The sequence below is a fragment of the Arachis duranensis genome, unplaced genomic scaffold (assembly GCF_000817695.3).
Source record: "Arachis duranensis cultivar V14167 unplaced genomic scaffold, aradu.V14167.gnm2.J7QH unplaced_Scaffold_232525, whole genome shotgun sequence".
In the NCBI taxonomy this organism is placed as follows: Eukaryota; Viridiplantae; Streptophyta; class Magnoliopsida; order Fabales; family Fabaceae; genus Arachis; species Arachis duranensis.
In genome coordinates, this window is record NW_026264851.1 from 610,062 (window position 1) to 626,011 (window position 15,950).

Consider the following 15,950-nt stretch of genomic DNA (forward strand, 5'->3'; position numbering starts at 1 on the left):
TATGCTCCCTTTGCCGATTGTCCCTTTTAAGGTGCTTCCAATGTCTTTCTCCCGCTTTATTGCAAACTAACTGTCTTGTATTAATGTTGCCATTAACATCCACCGTCTTCAAGTCTTTTCGGGACACAAATCCATAGCACTTGGCATATTTGGCATAAAATTCACAAACTTGAGATTTTGTATCAAACGCCAGTCCCCATATATCTTCGATGGTCATCAGTTATCAACTTTTCCAAACCACCAGCATTAATTATATCTGCCTCTGCTTCATCTACAGTTACATCCACCATATCATCACTTTCGTCGGAACTACACTCATACTCAACACTTAAATCCTCAGATTGATGACCATCCTTATACGACTCTTTGCCATCATTCTCCATGACTGAACTTAAAATTTTAACATGTTAGGTACTAACTAAATGCTAGGAGAATGGAATAGGCAAAATGAACTAAACTTTTTTTTTAATTAAAATTATTGGTCAATCAAATCCTATGAAACCTAAGAGCTATTAGTGCATAAGAGTGTTAAAACAGTTTTTCATACTTAAAAAAATTCGAAGAAACATGTGGAAGTCTAAGCTCAACTTCTAGGTGTTTTCACAGTTTTCTTAGTCATCCCTTGCATTTTCTCAACAGGTTCAATTCAATTTTCTTCTGAATTTCTTGAATTTCTGTGTGTGATTGATTTTCCCTTTTTTGCTTTCAATTTTCCATTAGTTTCTGATAAAGTAAATTCATTTATCATGTGTTTCCCAGTTACAGTTTACTACTTGTGTAACTGATTATTCTTTTCTTTTCTTTTTTCGTACAAAAAATCCAGTTTTCTATGAATATGATTATGGAAAATAGAAGCTTAACATCATTCAATTGTTAGGAAATATGGCTTCGGGCAAAGATGAGACAAAGGTAGAATTCTGAAAATAAGGCAACATTTCTTGTGAAATTGACTGTATTTGTTGTTGTTAATTACTTAGTTATGTTTTGTAATAGTACTGTCCAGGAGAAGATGGCAGAAACTGAGTTTTTATCACCAGTGGTGAAGTCTCTAACAAGAGATGCAGAAGAGAGGAGGGAAGCAGTGGGACTGCTACTAGAACTCTTTGATCTTCCTGTAGTTCGAGGGCAAATTGGAAGAATTCAAGGGTGCATTGTAATGTTAGAATGATCTTCCTGCTTGAGGTATAAATCACTCAAGTTGTCAAACAGCTACCCTAATAATTGAAGCATAGAAGACAGTTGTTTGCTTTATAAGCATTGGAGAATAATCTGAGTCTGTCCATATCAATACTAGAGGGGAACAAAAAAGGAAATATTCTTTTTTCTAGTGGAAATTTGTATTATTAAGGGTCTTTTTTAATACCTTACTGTAAGTTTTTGTGCTCTTGTCATGTTTGGGTCACATTGATTTTTGTTGATATAAGTACTGTAACATTGCTTTGTCATGTACCAACAGAGGGAGAATTCTTCTGTGTATTATTTTTCTTGTCTATAAGATTTTTTGTGTGTAAAGAACATTAGTTACTATATTGAAAGGGATTTTAATTTTAGTCCACATCTTCTCTATTTGGACTTGTTATTGTTTCTATCTTACCATTCCTTTTATTTTAAATCATTTCTAATATAAGGCCCCTGAAAAGAAATTGGGTTTGGCTACCAGTCAATCAAGTTGGTGTTGGGGGACATTTTCACTTACAAGTCAGCAAGGATATTCAGCTTAACAATTTCAACAAGCATATTCATATTCATAACAGCAAGTCAGCAAGAAGTGCAGAAAAAAAGTAAGTTTACAACTTACAAGTGCAATGCAGAACAGAGCAGGTGTAATGCATTTGACAGAACAATCATTAAACTTCAAGTGCAGAACAGAGCAGAAGCAGATTATAGAACTGGAGCTTACCTGTTTGACAGAGTCACAGAGTAGAAGGGCGAGGCAACGGCGAGTTCGATCGGAAAAGCAATGGCGACTGGGCGAGGGCGACGGCGCTGGAATGGCGAGTTCGACTGCGCGACAACGGCGAGTTCGCGGGTGGCGGGTCTGTATCTGTCCTGTTCCTACTCCCTTGGTTGAGTCGGTTCCTTCAGAGTTCAGACCGGCGGTGAGACGAAGAGGATGACGGCGGGCGGCTGGGGGCTGGGGCTGGGTGAGTGAGGTGAGGCGGACTGGCGGAGGGCTGATAGGGTTAGGCTTAGGCGCCGTTAGGGTTGGGGGGGAAAGGGGAGGGAAAGTGGAAACTGGGGTCGGGTGGGGGTGGGGATTGGTAGCCCGTAGGGCTTTTGTTCTTTGTTTTTTTAAATAAACCAAAACGACGTCGTTTTGGAAAAGGAACAAAAGAAAATATTTTCCTGAACCGGTCGGTTAATCAGAAACCGCCGCTTTTCCGGTTTTCATCAACGGCGGCGGAAGATGGACGGAGGTGAGGGAGTGAGATCGATGACGGAGAGAGGAAGGAGGAGCTCGAGGGTGATGGGAGGGATTGGTTCGCGTTTAGCCGGTGTGTGGAGCTAAGGTTGCTGGGTTGGGTAATTGACTAGGGCATCCCAGCAAAACAATGGCGTCGTGCAACGCAGTGAGAGAGATCCAAGAGCAGCGAGAGAGGATAGGAAGAGGAGAGAAGAAAAAGATGAAGAAGATCGAAACTTTTAGAGGCATGAACGATGAAGGTTTTTAAGAGAAGATGAAGAAACCTAAAACTTTTAGAGGCGTGAACATAGAGTTTTGAAGCAGATGAAGAACAATTTTAGTTTTTTGTTTTTTTAATATGTTTTTATTTTGTTGTTTTAATTATTTGAAATTATAAAATTAAGATTAATTGAATTTTATAATTTGATTAATTTAAAAAGGTATTTTTGTCTAATCAAATAAAAGAAGGATGTTTAAGTCTTTTTATTAAAATTAAATACAATTTATTTTTTATTTTTATTTAATTAAAAGAATGTTTTAGTAAAAGTGGTGATATATTATATATTTAAAAAAGAAAAAATTAAATGCTGACGTGGAAAATAAATTCCACATGGCTTATTGTTATTTGTCCATGTTTTAAACGTATCGGTACGTATTAATTTATCATCGTACCGTAGCAATCACCATAAATTATAATAGCATTTTTAAAGATAAGTAGATAAAAATAATTTGAATTATTGAATAATAAATGTTGCTAATGGTGTGCAATACAACAGGTGAAGAATTTCACAATGGACATCCTTAAACGGAGCTCAGGAATATGGGCATCTGAACTAGTATCAAACCTAGACAAAATGTGTGACAACCTCGAATCCACACTCTCCAATTCCTCTTCTGCGAGCTACCTTTTCCCTTTACAGCAGTTCCTCTTCACCTTCCTCACCAAGACCCTCTCCGGAGCCGACCCTTCCGTCGACGCCAAGATCGCGGACGGCGGCTACCTTATGTTTGACCGCTGGTTGGCCCTTCAGCTCCTGCCCACATTCCCCATAGGCATTCTCCAGCCCTTAGAGGAGATCTTCCTCCACTCATTCGCCTATCCTTTCTTCCTTGTCAGTGGTGACTACAACAACCTCTACAACTTCATCAAACAACATGGTACACACCATTATTAATATTATTCATATCTTTGCATGTCATTTTCATAATTAATTAATTGATTATTTTTTCATGCGAATCAAACAAACAGAGGCAAGCTCGAGTTTGGGTTGACCGAAGAAGAATCCATTCACAACCTTCTCTTCGTGCTTGGATTCAACGCATTCGGAGGCTTCTCCGTATTCCTCCCAAGCCTGATTGACGCCATAGCCACCGACACCACAGGCTTACAACGCAAACTGGCATAGGAAGCAAGGGAAAATGGCGGGTCAACCCTCACCCTCAACTCGGTCAAAGACATGCCACTCATCAACTCCGTCGTCTACGAGGTGCTCCGCCTCAACCCACCGGTTCCCCTCCAGTACGCCCGCGCAAGAAAGGATTTCACACTGAGTTCACACGACTCGGCCTTCCGAGTCACCAAGGGCGAGTTACTCTGCGGCTACCAGAAACTTGTTATGCGAGACCCACTTGTGTTTCAAGAACCGGAGAGTTTTAAGCCGGACCGGTTCGCTAACGATGGGGCCCAATTGTTGGACTACTTATTTTGGTCCAATGGGCCTCAGAGTGGGTCCGCTACTTCGTCCAATAAGCAGTGCGCTGGAAAAGACATTGTGCCCCCTTACAGTTGCTTTGATTGTAGCCCACTTGTTTCGTAGGTATGATTCCATTGAGGGGAATTCTAGTTTCATCACTACCCTTCAAAGGGCCAAATGAATTGTTAACCAAAAAAAAAAAAAGGGCCAAATGAATTCCCTTTCAACATTTTTCAAAAAACAATAGCATAACCCAAAACAAAATATAACTTGTTAATATCTTGGTGGAAAGCTAATAGCTATCACACAAGTTCCATCGCCATATAAAACCTTCTCTTTTTCTTTCTTATCCTTTTATAACCTATGTCATTTTCACCTCCTCCACCACCACCATCACTGGCCACTCCGTCATCAGCGCCACCGGTGGATCTCCCATTACGGCAGATCCCGGGAAGTTACGGATGGCCGTTGGTGGGTTCAATATCCGACAGACTCGACTACTTCTGGTTCCAGAAGCCCGAGAGCTTTTTCAGAAAAAGAATTGAAAAGCACAAGAGCACAGTTTTTCGTACCAACGTTCCTCCCTCGTTCCCATTCTTCTTGAACGTTAATCCTAATGTCATCGCCGTCGTTGATGTTAAGTCATTCTCCCACTTCTTCGACATGGATCTCGTCGAGAAAAAGGATATTCTTCTCGGAGACTTTGCCCCCAGCCTCGCCTACACCGGAAACATGAGAGTCGGTGTTTACCAAGACCCTTCCGAACCTCAACATGGCATGGTAAAGAGCTTCAACTTGTTCTTATTAATAATATGATTATATGAATCAACTTAATTGTTTAAAAAAATTGCATGATTCTTGTTAATATGTAAGTTGAAGTTTTGTTTGTTTTACACTGTACTAATTCTTTTGTTAAAGTTTATTAACGGTTCCATATTTACTTAAAATTTGAAATTAAAGAGAAAATAATATAAAATATCGGTTTTGTTAATGTGATATGCACCGAAATTTGATTTTAGTTTTGTGCCTAATTGTGGTGTACTGGTGTAGTGTGTTGAAGAAAAACAAAGAAATTTGTAATAAGAAAAAAAAAGATCGATATATATGTTAAATAGTTTTCAATTTGATTACGATAAGACAAACGTATTTTTTAGAAAGAGTAATATTAATAAAATAATATTTTTAAATTATATATTTATTTTAAAAATAATTAATAAATATAAAATAAAATAATTTTAAATTAGTCTAAATTGATTTTTATTGTATTCCAAATATTTTATGCAACATAATGAGATTAGTCTTCATAGAGGAACATGTTAATAAATCTAAAAAATAAAACAAGAGTAATATGTGTATTGAATAATGAATGAATTTGGGCTGCAAATTAAATATTCAACTTTGATTTATGAATTATGATCTAGCATTGGAAATGGATGTGATAGATCTGTATAAATTAGAAATAAGTCAAATAACCATATATGGCGTTGCGGACCCAGCTATGCATGCTAATGTGGGGACCATCCTAATTATTAGAAGCTAGCGATTGGTGATTGGTCCCAGGATTCGGATTTTTCATGTCTCCTTCAGGTTACGAACGTGGTGAAATGCTTACACGTGGTACTATTTATCTTTTCTCTGTCTTCCCATTAGGTAAAGAGTGAAGGCTCATTTGCATGTATATTTATGTAAAATTAATAATTAAAAATATTAGATAAAATTTTAAAAATTAATTATAATATAAATTAATTAAGTTGACTTTATTTTTTTATTTTAAATTTTAAAAAATAAAAACAATGAAAAATTATTTTTTTTATAATATTATTTTTTAACTAATTTGGCTTCATCCTTAGTTCGCGGAACCGTTTGTATTAAATCAAATGTATTAGGTGCATGCACTACACCTTATGAGATAGAAGCCGAACTATGTATGTGCCTATAAATAAATTATAATAGAATTTTTAAAGATAAGTAGACAAAAATAATTTGAATTATTGAATAATAGATGTTGCTAATGGTGTGCAATACAACAGGTGAAGAATTTCACAATGGACATCCTTAAACGGAGCTCAGGAATATGGGCATCTGAACTAGTATCAAACCTAGACAAAATGTGTGACAACCTCGAATCCACACTCTCCAATTCCTCTTCTGCGAGCTACCTTTTCCCTTTACAGCAGTTCCTCTTCACCTTCCTCACCAAGACCCTCTCCGGAGCCGACCCTTCCGTCGACGCCAAGATCGCGGACGGCGGCTACCTTATGTTTGACCGCTGGTTGGCCCTTCAGCTCCTGCCCACAGTCCCCATAGGCATTCTCCAGCCCTTAGAGGAGATCTTCCTCCACTCATTCGCCTATCCTTTCTTCCTTGTCAGTGGTGACTACAACAACCTCTACAACTTCATCAAACAACATGGTACACACCATTATTAATATTATTCATATCTTTGCATGTCATTTTCATAATTAATTAATTGATTATTTTTTCATGCAAATCAAACAAATCCAGGTAAGGAGGTTGTAAACAGAGGCAAGCTCGAGTTTGGGTTGACCGAAGAAGAATCCATTCACAACCTTCTCTTCGTGCTTGGATTCAACGCATTCGGAGGCTTCTCCGTATTCCTCCCAAGCCTGATTGACGCCATAGCCACCGACACCACAGGCTTACAACGCAAACTGGCAAAGGAAGCAAGGGAAAATGGCGGGTCAACCCTCACCCTCAACTCGGTCAAAGACATGCCACTCATCAACTCCGTCGTCTACGAGGTGCTCCGCCTCAACCCACCGGTTCCCCTCCAGTACGCCCGCGCAAGAAAGGATTTCACACTGAGTTCACACGACTCGGCCTTCCGAGTCACCAAGGGCGAGTTACTCTGCGGCTACCAGAAACTTGTTATGCGAGACCCACTTGTGTTTCAAGAACCGGAGAGTTTTAAGCCGGACCGGTTCGCTAACGATGGGGCCCAATTGTTGGACTACTTATTTTGGTCCAATGGGCCTCAGAGTGGGTCCGCTACTTCGTCCAATAAGCAGTGCGCTGGAAAAGACATTGTGCCCCTTACAGCTGCTTTGATTGTAGCCCACTTGTTTCGTAGGTATGATTCTATTGAGGGGAATTCTAGTTCCATCACTGCCCTTCAGAGGGCCAAATGAATTCCCTTTCCATGTGTTTTCTTTGAGGTGGATGTGTTTAATCCGAGTTAAGGATACATGCATACATATTATTAGAATATAAGGAAATTGTAATTATAAGTAAACTATAGCAGTCGGCATCATTTAAATTTTTTCAATAAAATGTTTTTATTATTTTGAGATATTTTAGAATATTACTAAAGTTATGTGATGAGCATGCAATTAATCACATTCAATCTTGTTAGTAAAAGGATAATAAATTGATAATAGATATGTTGTATTATCCTTTGGGTGGACCAATATATATCCTTGTCTACTCCCTCACGAGTTGTTATCACCTCCTCAGCTTCACTTCTAGAGCTGCACAGGAATTTACTTACTTTTAGCTATTCATCCAATTTCTTTTATTTAATAATTTATAACATATTTTTAATTTATATTTTTTAATATGAATAACTAACTGTTAACTAAAAATAATAAATTTTATTTATCCTCTAGAAAAACAAAAAATACTCCAGTGGAAAGCATAACTCAATATTAATTTCAAATAATATTTATAATAGTGTTTCGACCTAAAAAAAACATATTTATATCTTTGTTCTTTGTAGTTATATTTCATTCTTTTTATAATTGATTTATAACTCAAATTTATTAGGAAAGTCAATTTTACATTTATAATGATGGAGAACATCATTATTTCACTTTTTTATTCTCTTGATTGTTAGATCGAGTTATTATCGACAGATCAAAATATAAAATCAAAATCGTACATAAAATTAGAGAAACAAATAAAAAATATAAAATAATAGCAAGATTTAAATCCAAAAATTATAGGATTTACTCGAAATTATTAGAAATAATTGACTTATTCAAAATTGTAATGGTTGAAAAATTTAACTGCTTTGGCTCCTACATAATTGCACAAACAGAAAAGCCAGCAGAGTTGACTTGCATATTGTGGATAATGGAATCCCATATTTTCCTCTCCCAAACAAGCCTTTCAAGAATGGCAAGTAACATAGAACCACATAGGCACTGCAAAACACTTCACCAAAACCATAATGTGTGTTGCTCCCTCTTCTGATTGAGAAGTTGATAACCAAAGCAGTGAGTTGAACAAGCAAAATAGTTATCCCTGGTAGAAAGATGGGAGACTCGTTGAAGGTGAACCTTCCAGAATTCCCATCGTCACTAGAAGAAGGTTCCTCTTTCTTTGTTATTTCGAAGACTGTGTCTGATATTCTCAGTTGCTTGAGTATTATAGCCAAGAATCCAAAAGAGCAGGAATTCATGGTTGTTATTCTTGCCATCCTCTGGTTGTTCCACCATGTCCGAATTGACAACCCGCTTAACACTTGCTCTAACAATGTAGATACGTTGTAGATCAATACCAGTGTAGCTGGTATCCATAAACCTGCTCCCTACATAACCATAATTGTGCATGAAATTAAAACATTGTCCAAATTCACAAATGCTACATGAACCACTAATTTGTGTGTAACTCTTGTACAACTACTATAAATAGGTATACTAGAATTAAATTATCTTATAATACATTTATTTGTATCGGTTGCACAAGAATTATATACAAATTAATATCACATGTATAAAACGTTATTATTGTTAATACCAATTGTATGTAGTAAGTTTTGTGGTGACCTGATTTGGCAAGAAGGTGGAATTGGTGATGATACAATAGGCAGGTAGAAGAGCATAGCAGATTTCAGGGACAGATCTTAAGGCCCAAGTAGTGATCCAAATATATGCCAAACATTCTCTCAATTGTAGCTTACCAAAAAGGGTCCCAAAGATAGGACAGTGCTTGCTTAGGAAAATTTCAAGCAAGCCAGAGGACCATCTCTTATGTTGGGCCATCTGGCCTATACTATCTTGAGGTGAGCATCCCCTAAATGCTATTGGATCTGTTGTGCAAAATTCAGATCTCCAACCTTTTGTGTGAAATCTCAGCCCAGTCAACACATCCTCTGATGTTGACCCATATATCCACCCCACCTGAATATTCTCAAAACAAACATAAAACAACAACAAATTAGCATTTTACCACAAATACCCAAGAAAATATAGGTAAAAAAGGGAATCTTCTTCTAAATTTACATTAAAAATAATGTATCTAAATAATCCATTGTTCAAATTTAAAAGGGTAGCTTTGATTCTTTTAAATGTGATTTTACTTATTTCATATATTATATAACAATTTTGTACTGTCACACTATTTAATAAGCTCCAGATATCTCATCCTGTATGATCCCAATATTGTACTTAAGATATTCCCCAATTCTATAATGAAAAATTATAGCTGCTTCATTTTTTGATATTACACATTCTTTTATGGTATATAAAAATATTTTTTTCTCATATTTTACGAACATTTTTAATATATAAATGAAATATGTAATGCAAGGTGTTATAAAAACTGGATGTAAATAGTCAAAAAAAAAAATAAAATTGATGTTATATAATTTTTCATATCCTATTGGCATACTCACCTGTTTACCCCAGGCGGTGTTGTATTCATATTCACAACTAGAAACCTTGTTCACTTCCTCATGATCAAGGTGTATGGAATTATCATTGGAAACGAATGTCTTTTGCTCCAAAGCACTAGCAGCTGATTTGACGAACCCCTTTGAATTGCCAAATGTTTTTGTTTTTTCCTTTTCTGATAATATTCCTGCCAAAGAGAGCAAGATGTTATGAAATTGAGAATTACTTATACCATATAGTAATATAATTTTGAATATAGCTTAGTTTAATTATTAGTACCATTGATGAAAACATGATCCTTGTTCCCATTTTGAATGTCAAGATCGGGAGATTTGCCGTAAATAACTTTTCTCCTGTGGAAACAATTTGTTCCTGCATATATGATCCCTTGTAGTCCTGCAAATCCACTTCCTATATACTGCATTTTTTTTTATAACAAGTGAACATTAATTTCTTAATACACCTTATTATTGCTTCTCATCATAGTTCATAGATAAGAAATGACTACGGATAATAAATTTCTTGTGTGATATGATAAGAAATGACTCACCAAAGGCAAAGCCACTTGCTGATTTCCAAAAGCGTCATCCTTTACTGCATCATAGAATCGCTGTGGACATTGAACGAATGCAACTTCTTTTTCACCGTTTGAGTCCAACAAAATGCAGAGTGCGTGTAGAACAACCTCAGGATTGTTCACATACATGTCACAATCCACATTCAGCATAAACGGAGCATTTGTCAACAATCCAGAGACTCTAGTCTGTTCATAATTTTAAATCAACAGACTCAATAATAAGTTTTCATTCATGTCATATTGGAGTTCTAGTTATGAAGAATGATTAATCTAATTACCAACACATTCATAGCACCAGCTTTGTAATGATGTGGATGTTCTGGTCTCTTCTCTCTGGATATGTAGATCAAGTGGGGCACCCCATTTGAGACCCCTTCTTTGTTCTCCCATATCACCTATTAACAAGGTATTATTAACTAATTTAAGAACCAGCTTTAAGAAAATACAAAATAAATAATACATCATAAACTTGGTTACATTTCTAGGCTATAAATGGATGTAACATTGTAACTGATTATAGGTTGACATAATTATACATACCCTTAAGAAAAATAGTCATTATTCTATAGGTAAGAAAATTTTATTAGATTCTATTAATTATATTGTAAGTCTTTTTAGGCTTGTGAGATCTAATATAATGTATTCAAGTGGTAAAAAACTGGCAAATAAATGAGATCTCACTTTCCCACTTTATTTCTTTGTCCGATTCAGCATTATGCGCATATTTTGGGATTCATCAATTCAGTCTTGCAACTTGCAAATTTTTTAATTCATGGGTAGGTTGAAATTATCTAAAATAGCATGTGTGATTATTATTACATAAAAAAGAGGACATAGTGGCATATTCGGTCAACTATAAAGACAAGAAATTATTATTAATTGCAACCTTTATGATTTGTATGTAGTGCTAAATGTTAGAAACCAATAAATTCAGTAAAACAATTAAGAAAGAAGTGAAACTTTGTATACACATTTTCTATACCTTAACTATGGTGGGATGATTTCTCTGCTGAGTTTCTGAGAAGTCTGCAAATTCGTCAACAAGCTCACATGGAATAGATTTTTTATCTGCATTTTGAATCTTCTGGCAAAGTAGCTCATACTCCTCCTGCATAAAGAAATAGTATTGTATCATAACTATTTCAAGAAAATACTACATACTATTCATTCAAATAATTATATATTATTACCTTCATTTTCAACCTTTGTTGTTTAAATCCAGGGATGTCGCTGTTATAGGCTTTAGAATCACCTGAGAAGTATCTAAACGGTGCTCTAACTTGCACATTGAACTTCTTGCAGAAAGGAACCCAAAGCTTTGCAAACTTTGAAGCCTCCACAAGAGCATAGAAGGTATGAGGGGAGCAACCGTCATCGGAGACATAGCAAGAAAGCTTGTTGGAAGGGTAATCAAGCGCCAACAGTGAGAGAACAGTGTTGACCGTTATGATTGGTGGTTCAAGAACTGGATCTGCCGTTGTAACAAACAGGTCGACAGGTGGAAGATGAGGAACCCGAAGGAAGAGGCGGTTAAGGTAGGTTCTTGTGTGTGAAGGAGTCCATTTGGTCGAAATGGTGGTGAGGAAAGTGAAGGTGAACCATGACTCGCAGAGGAGAGCGAGGAAGGAAGGGAGAGTGAAGAAGTTGTAAAGGGAACAGAGACGGTAAGAAAGAAGCATCAGAAGGAGGAGAAGAGTGATGGAATCCATGAATCTTGAGAATTTGTGCTTCTCCCATATTTTCTCATAGAGAGGGAGAAGTGTGATCTTCGTGGTCGCCATTAACAAAACTGTAACTGTAAGTCTGTAACTGTTTCTGTTTGCAGACTGCAGAGTCACACTTTTCGGAAATCAACGTGCCTTTATTTATAATGCCGCCCCGCCCTTGTGACTCAATTTATTCTGCATTTTGTATCAATTTTGCATATGTTAAATTATTATTAATAAAAAAAATTAAATTTTGTCAATAAAATACATAATAAATATATTAAAAATTTAAACTTCACAATTCTTTTTCAGTTTATATTGAATGCATATAAGGCTTTATAGTGTTTTTTGTTGTCTGTATGAGGCTTTATAGTTAACAAAATACATTTCCTTTTGAAGTTAAATTGTAGATGTGAAACTAAGACACTGGGGGCCACGCTTAGTAGACGATGAGAGTGAAAATACGATTATACGTAATTTTCAGTATACTTTATTTATGAGAGAGCCACCAACTGATTCAACTAATTAAGTTTAACTACTAATGTAATCGGATGAATAAGATTGGTTGAACAAGTAACTGTCTGTTGAACAGCAACTGTCTAACTGACAAACTTGTTAGTTGTTATAGCTAATAAAGTTAAGGCCCTGTGTGGTGTGACTTGTGAGGTCCTTTTTCTCCTAACCAGTTATAATCTCCAGTCTCCATTCTTCTTTGACTAGCTAGTTTCTCATTTGTTTCTACAAAAATCCTTCAATAGATTTATAATAACCAGATAACTGTGGAGAAGCAAAAATATAATTTATCTTATGTTGAATAGTTCGGACATAGTAGTGCCCTTTATCTATACAAATTTTTATATTCATGATTATTTTATGATAATATTATATTTCAATATAATTAATCTTGCGTGTGTGGATCAAGTCTAAGTGATACAACTCGTGGTTTGAAAGACCCTAAAAATTTTAATATAATTAAAAATCTTGCTAATTGGGTATTGTCTTAGAAGTTAAAAACATTGGTTCAGATTTTAAAATAAAAAATACATTAAAAATAAATATTTTGAATTTATTAATTGACATTATCCTAATAATTGGTACATAAAATACTTAAATATTGATCTTTCTAATAAAAACTTTTCTGTATTTATTTCTTAAAAGTGGCTTCAATTAAAGTAGTAAATCATAAACAAGTCATAAAAGTTTCAGTCATTCACGTTAACTGAGCTTGTAAAAAAGAAAGTCAGATTGAAAAAAAAATGTTTAAGCTAATCCAATAAATAATGATAGTTTAGAGTGTTTGGTTTAGCATTAAAAATACAAAAAGTACGTTTAATTTAACGCTAGAAATTTTTGTTTGGCTAACTTTTTTTTTTAAACACGTCAATATGATTTTGGATTTTAACTTCCGTTCACCAGAAATACCGGTGGTAAAACAGGTTGAATTCATCAGGCCAACTCGTCAAACTCGAGACGGGTTGGACTAAGATTTGAAACCCGCCTAATTTATAACATCTGTCAAACTCGTACCGCCAAATTTGCGAACTTTGACGGGGTAGAGCGGATTGGACCAAGGATTTTTATTTTTTATTTTTTTAATTAAATAAAAAAATGATTACTACTACAAAATTAATAATTATATAATTTTTAAATACCTTTTTTTATTCTTCTTTTAGTTATTAACTTTATTTATTTATTTTACAAGTTCGTATATATGTTCAAATTATGTGACTTATTTTTTAAAATAAAGATGGTTCTATTAACAAATATTATTTTGAACAATTTTATTGAAGTTAAAAAAAAGATAGTAAAAAAATATATTATAATTTGACTTTTTTTATTTGTATTTGATTTTTTAATTATTATTTTTTTGTTAATTTTAATGAATTTTATTTTTTTAAAAAAATAAAAATAGTTAAGCGGACTAGCTTGTCAGATCACCAAAAGTGGAACGAACTAGCATTTTGAACCCACTTTAGTTGCGTAGGATTGGCCGACCCGCCCGTTTATAGTGTTGGCCTAAAACAGGGGGTTGGAGTGGACGGATCGCTTTGCCACCACTAATCAGAAGCAATAAATTATAATTTTTGCGTTTTTCTTTTGCGTTCAATTGTTAGATTAAAAAATTAATTAAAAAATTAGTTTTTTTTTTTACTAATTTTATCCTTCAATCTCATTTATAATAAGAAATACTAAGAACAATCATAATAATTTTTTAATTTTATTTTTTTTATGACTATGCTTTATAAATAAATATTTTTTTAATGTCATTGTTAAATAATATAAATTTATATTTTTTAATTATTTTTATCTAAATATAATTTTAATTTAAATAATATTTATTTTAATACAAAATTATTAAACATAAATGACGTTGATACTAGCTTGGTTTTATCAAAATTAAGTTTATAAAATCAATTTAATATAAATTACCGTCCATACAAACTTTAATCCAAACTCACTAAATAAGAGCAGGGTTATCGAAACCATACACTGGTAGTGGCTATGCCAAGAAGCTATTGAATCTGCAGAATGTGCAGCTCTGTGTGACTCTGACTCTGAGTGATGATGACATCAGGAAGACCCTCTTCGAGCTCAGCACCAACCTATTCATGGGCGCCGACAACGTCTGTGTCAGCATCGAGCAAGAGGATACATAGGGAGATGGTGGAGCTCAACAACGACCCTCCTCCACACTGCTCTGCCACCATCATTGGCCCCCCTGGTCTGCTCTGCTATGCTATGCCATTTCAATTCAATTTCTAATCTTAAATTCATATCTGCTCCCTCTCTCTCTTTCACTTGTCTACAGAAACTGCATACCAAAGTGGCATATTTTTCCTTGACATCATATTTCTTTCTGATTATCCCCTCAACCCTCCCCAAGTACTCCTAATTGATCATCTTCAGTTCTTCACCATGTTTTGTTTGCTAGAATTAGAATACTTAATCCTGTAAACTGATTTTGTTCTGAGTAATTCAATATGTAAGTTCTGCCTTGAATTCTTTTAACTGTTGAAGGATGGTTGGAGTCCAGCACTAACCATTACCAAAGTGCTAACTGCAATTAGATCACTTGTAAGTTCTTCCGCTCTCCTCAACCTCACAATGTGGAATGGATTCACTTAAGAGTTATGATGATGGTTGTTCCAGATAACGCTGTTGTCCCTGCCATTGCTCACTTGTATTTGGAAAACAAAGCAAAACATGATCTTGTTGCTGGAGAGTGGACTGCTCGTTTTGCCAAGTGAATTGTTCAAGCCTTTTAACTTCTTTTGTACCATGTTCTTTAATGATGTCTATATGTGAATACTAGTTCATACTTAGCTTGTATCTCCTTCTCACAAGCTTCAGTAATAACATAAGCAAGATGTTGTTATTCTCAAACTCAATCTATGTTTTCAATTTGTGATCGCAATCAAGTCTACTACTTGTCAAGCTCAATGATCATATGGAATGTTATGTATTCACATAGTGTATGTTATATTGAGCCAACTAAACTATTGCACTGTTAGATTAGGTTTGGGACTTGAAAAACGGGATTTGTCATAAACTCATAATACTTAGTGTATCATAGTTGCTCTGTCCATTGGGCAAAAAAAAAAAAAGGTAGTCAATCATCCCATTTAAATATAGTTAACATTTGTCAAAACTATAAAAATGGAAAGATAACAAGTAATGGGATTTAGTTAGAGAGTTCCTTGATGATTAATTAAGAGGATGAAAGTGGAAAGTTTTGGTTTTCTAATGCATTTAATGCATCAAAAACTTAAAAACTTTACATTTGGTTTATATTTTTTTATTTAATTTTTCTATTTTAGTATCTTTGAAGAGTTTCTTTAGAGTATTTGTTAGCCTTTTTTTCTTCAATGTATTTTCTTTTCACTGATTAGAATATTCATTTTTGAAAAACAAAAAAGTTATGGCAATTAAAATGCC

General features: G+C 34.9%; 3 protein-coding genes and 1 pseudogene across 6 annotated transcripts; 3 read left to right on the forward strand and 1 right to left on the reverse strand.

Moving 5' to 3' along the window:
• The first annotated feature begins 882 nt into the window (after positions 1 to 882).
• Positions 883 to 4,363, forward strand: LOC127744100 (linolenate hydroperoxide lyase, chloroplastic-like; annotated as a pseudogene).
• Positions 4,348 to 7,408, forward strand: LOC127744153 (fatty acid hydroperoxide lyase, chloroplastic-like). The gene is made up of 3 exons (XM_052256434.1): positions 4,348 to 4,878; positions 6,129 to 6,510; positions 6,604 to 7,408. The coding sequence occupies exons 1-3, from the start codon at positions 4,462 to 4,464 to the stop codon at positions 7,245 to 7,247; spliced, it is 1,443 nt and encodes a 480-aa protein (XP_052112394.1). The 5' UTR covers positions 4,348 to 4,461; the 3' UTR covers positions 7,248 to 7,408.
• Positions 7,409 to 8,020: 612 nt separating this feature from the next.
• LOC127744046 (cellulose synthase-like protein B4) lies at positions 8,021 to 12,148 on the reverse strand. 2 transcript variants are annotated; one of them, XM_052256315.1, is made up of 8 exons: positions 11,499 to 12,148; positions 11,291 to 11,416; positions 10,587 to 10,703; positions 10,282 to 10,494; positions 10,011 to 10,149; positions 9,734 to 9,918; positions 8,886 to 9,239; positions 8,021 to 8,647 (listed from the first exon to the last, which is right to left on the reverse strand). In XM_052256315.1, exons 1-8 carry the CDS (start codon positions 12,087 to 12,089, stop codon positions 8,120 to 8,122), a joined length of 2,253 nt encoding a protein of 750 aa, XP_052112275.1. In that variant the 5' UTR covers positions 12,090 to 12,148; the 3' UTR covers positions 8,021 to 8,119. The 2 variants fall into 2 exon arrangements, with proteins under 2 accessions (XP_052112275.1, XP_052112276.1); XM_052256316.1 differs by having other exon boundaries at positions 8,472 to 8,640.
• Positions 12,149 to 14,486: 2,338 nt separating this feature from the next.
• LOC127744151 (constitutive photomorphogenesis protein 10-like) lies at positions 14,487 to 15,423 on the forward strand. 3 transcript variants are annotated; one of them, XM_052256431.1, is made up of 4 exons: positions 14,487 to 14,736; positions 14,824 to 14,897; positions 15,033 to 15,089; positions 15,165 to 15,423. In XM_052256431.1, the coding sequence occupies exons 1-4, from the start codon at positions 14,577 to 14,579 to the stop codon at positions 15,318 to 15,320; spliced, it is 447 nt and encodes a 148-aa protein (XP_052112391.1). In that variant the 5' UTR covers positions 14,487 to 14,576; the 3' UTR covers positions 15,321 to 15,423. The 3 variants fall into 3 exon arrangements, 2 of the variants coding, with proteins under 2 accessions (XP_052112391.1, XP_052112392.1); XM_052256432.1 differs by having other exon boundaries at positions 15,033 to 15,043; positions 15,160 to 15,423; XR_008005270.1 differs by lacking the exon at positions 14,824 to 14,897 and having other exon boundaries at positions 15,033 to 15,423.
• Positions 15,424 to 15,950: the final 527 nt, after the last annotated feature.

Bases quoted from the DNA above. Each gene is read 5' to 3' on its own strand.
- LOC127744153 (XM_052256434.1), top strand. From the start codon at position 4,462: ATGTCATTTTCACCTCCTCCACCACCACCATCACTGGCCACTCCGTCA. The intron at 4,879-6,128 runs GTAAAGAGCTTC...GCAATACAACAG, and splicing joins CCGAACCTCAACATGGCATG to GTGAAGAATTTCACAATGGA. The intron at 6,511-6,603 runs GTACACACCATT...AAACAAATCCAG, and splicing joins CAACTTCATCAAACAACATG to GTAAGGAGGTTGTAAACAGA.
- LOC127744151 (XM_052256431.1), top strand. From the start codon at position 14,577: ATGATGACATCAGGAAGACCCTCTTCGAGCTCAGCACCAACCTATTCA. The intron at 14,737-14,823 runs GTCTGCTCTGCT...ACTTGTCTACAG, and splicing joins CACCATCATTGGCCCCCCTG to AAACTGCATACCAAAGTGGC. The intron at 14,898-15,032 runs GTACTCCTAATT...TAACTGTTGAAG, and splicing joins ATCCCCTCAACCCTCCCCAA to GATGGTTGGAGTCCAGCACT.
- LOC127744046 (XM_052256315.1), bottom strand. From the start codon at position 12,089: ATGGCGACCACGAAGATCACACTTCTCCCTCTCTATGAGAAAATATGG. The intron at 10,495-10,586 runs GTAATTAGATTA...AATTATGAACAG, and splicing joins CTGGTGCTATGAATGTGTTG to ACTAGAGTCTCTGGATTGTT. The intron at 9,919-10,010 runs GTACTAATAATT...TCTCTTTGGCAG, and splicing joins GGATCATGTTTTCATCAATG to GAATATTATCAGAAAAGGAA.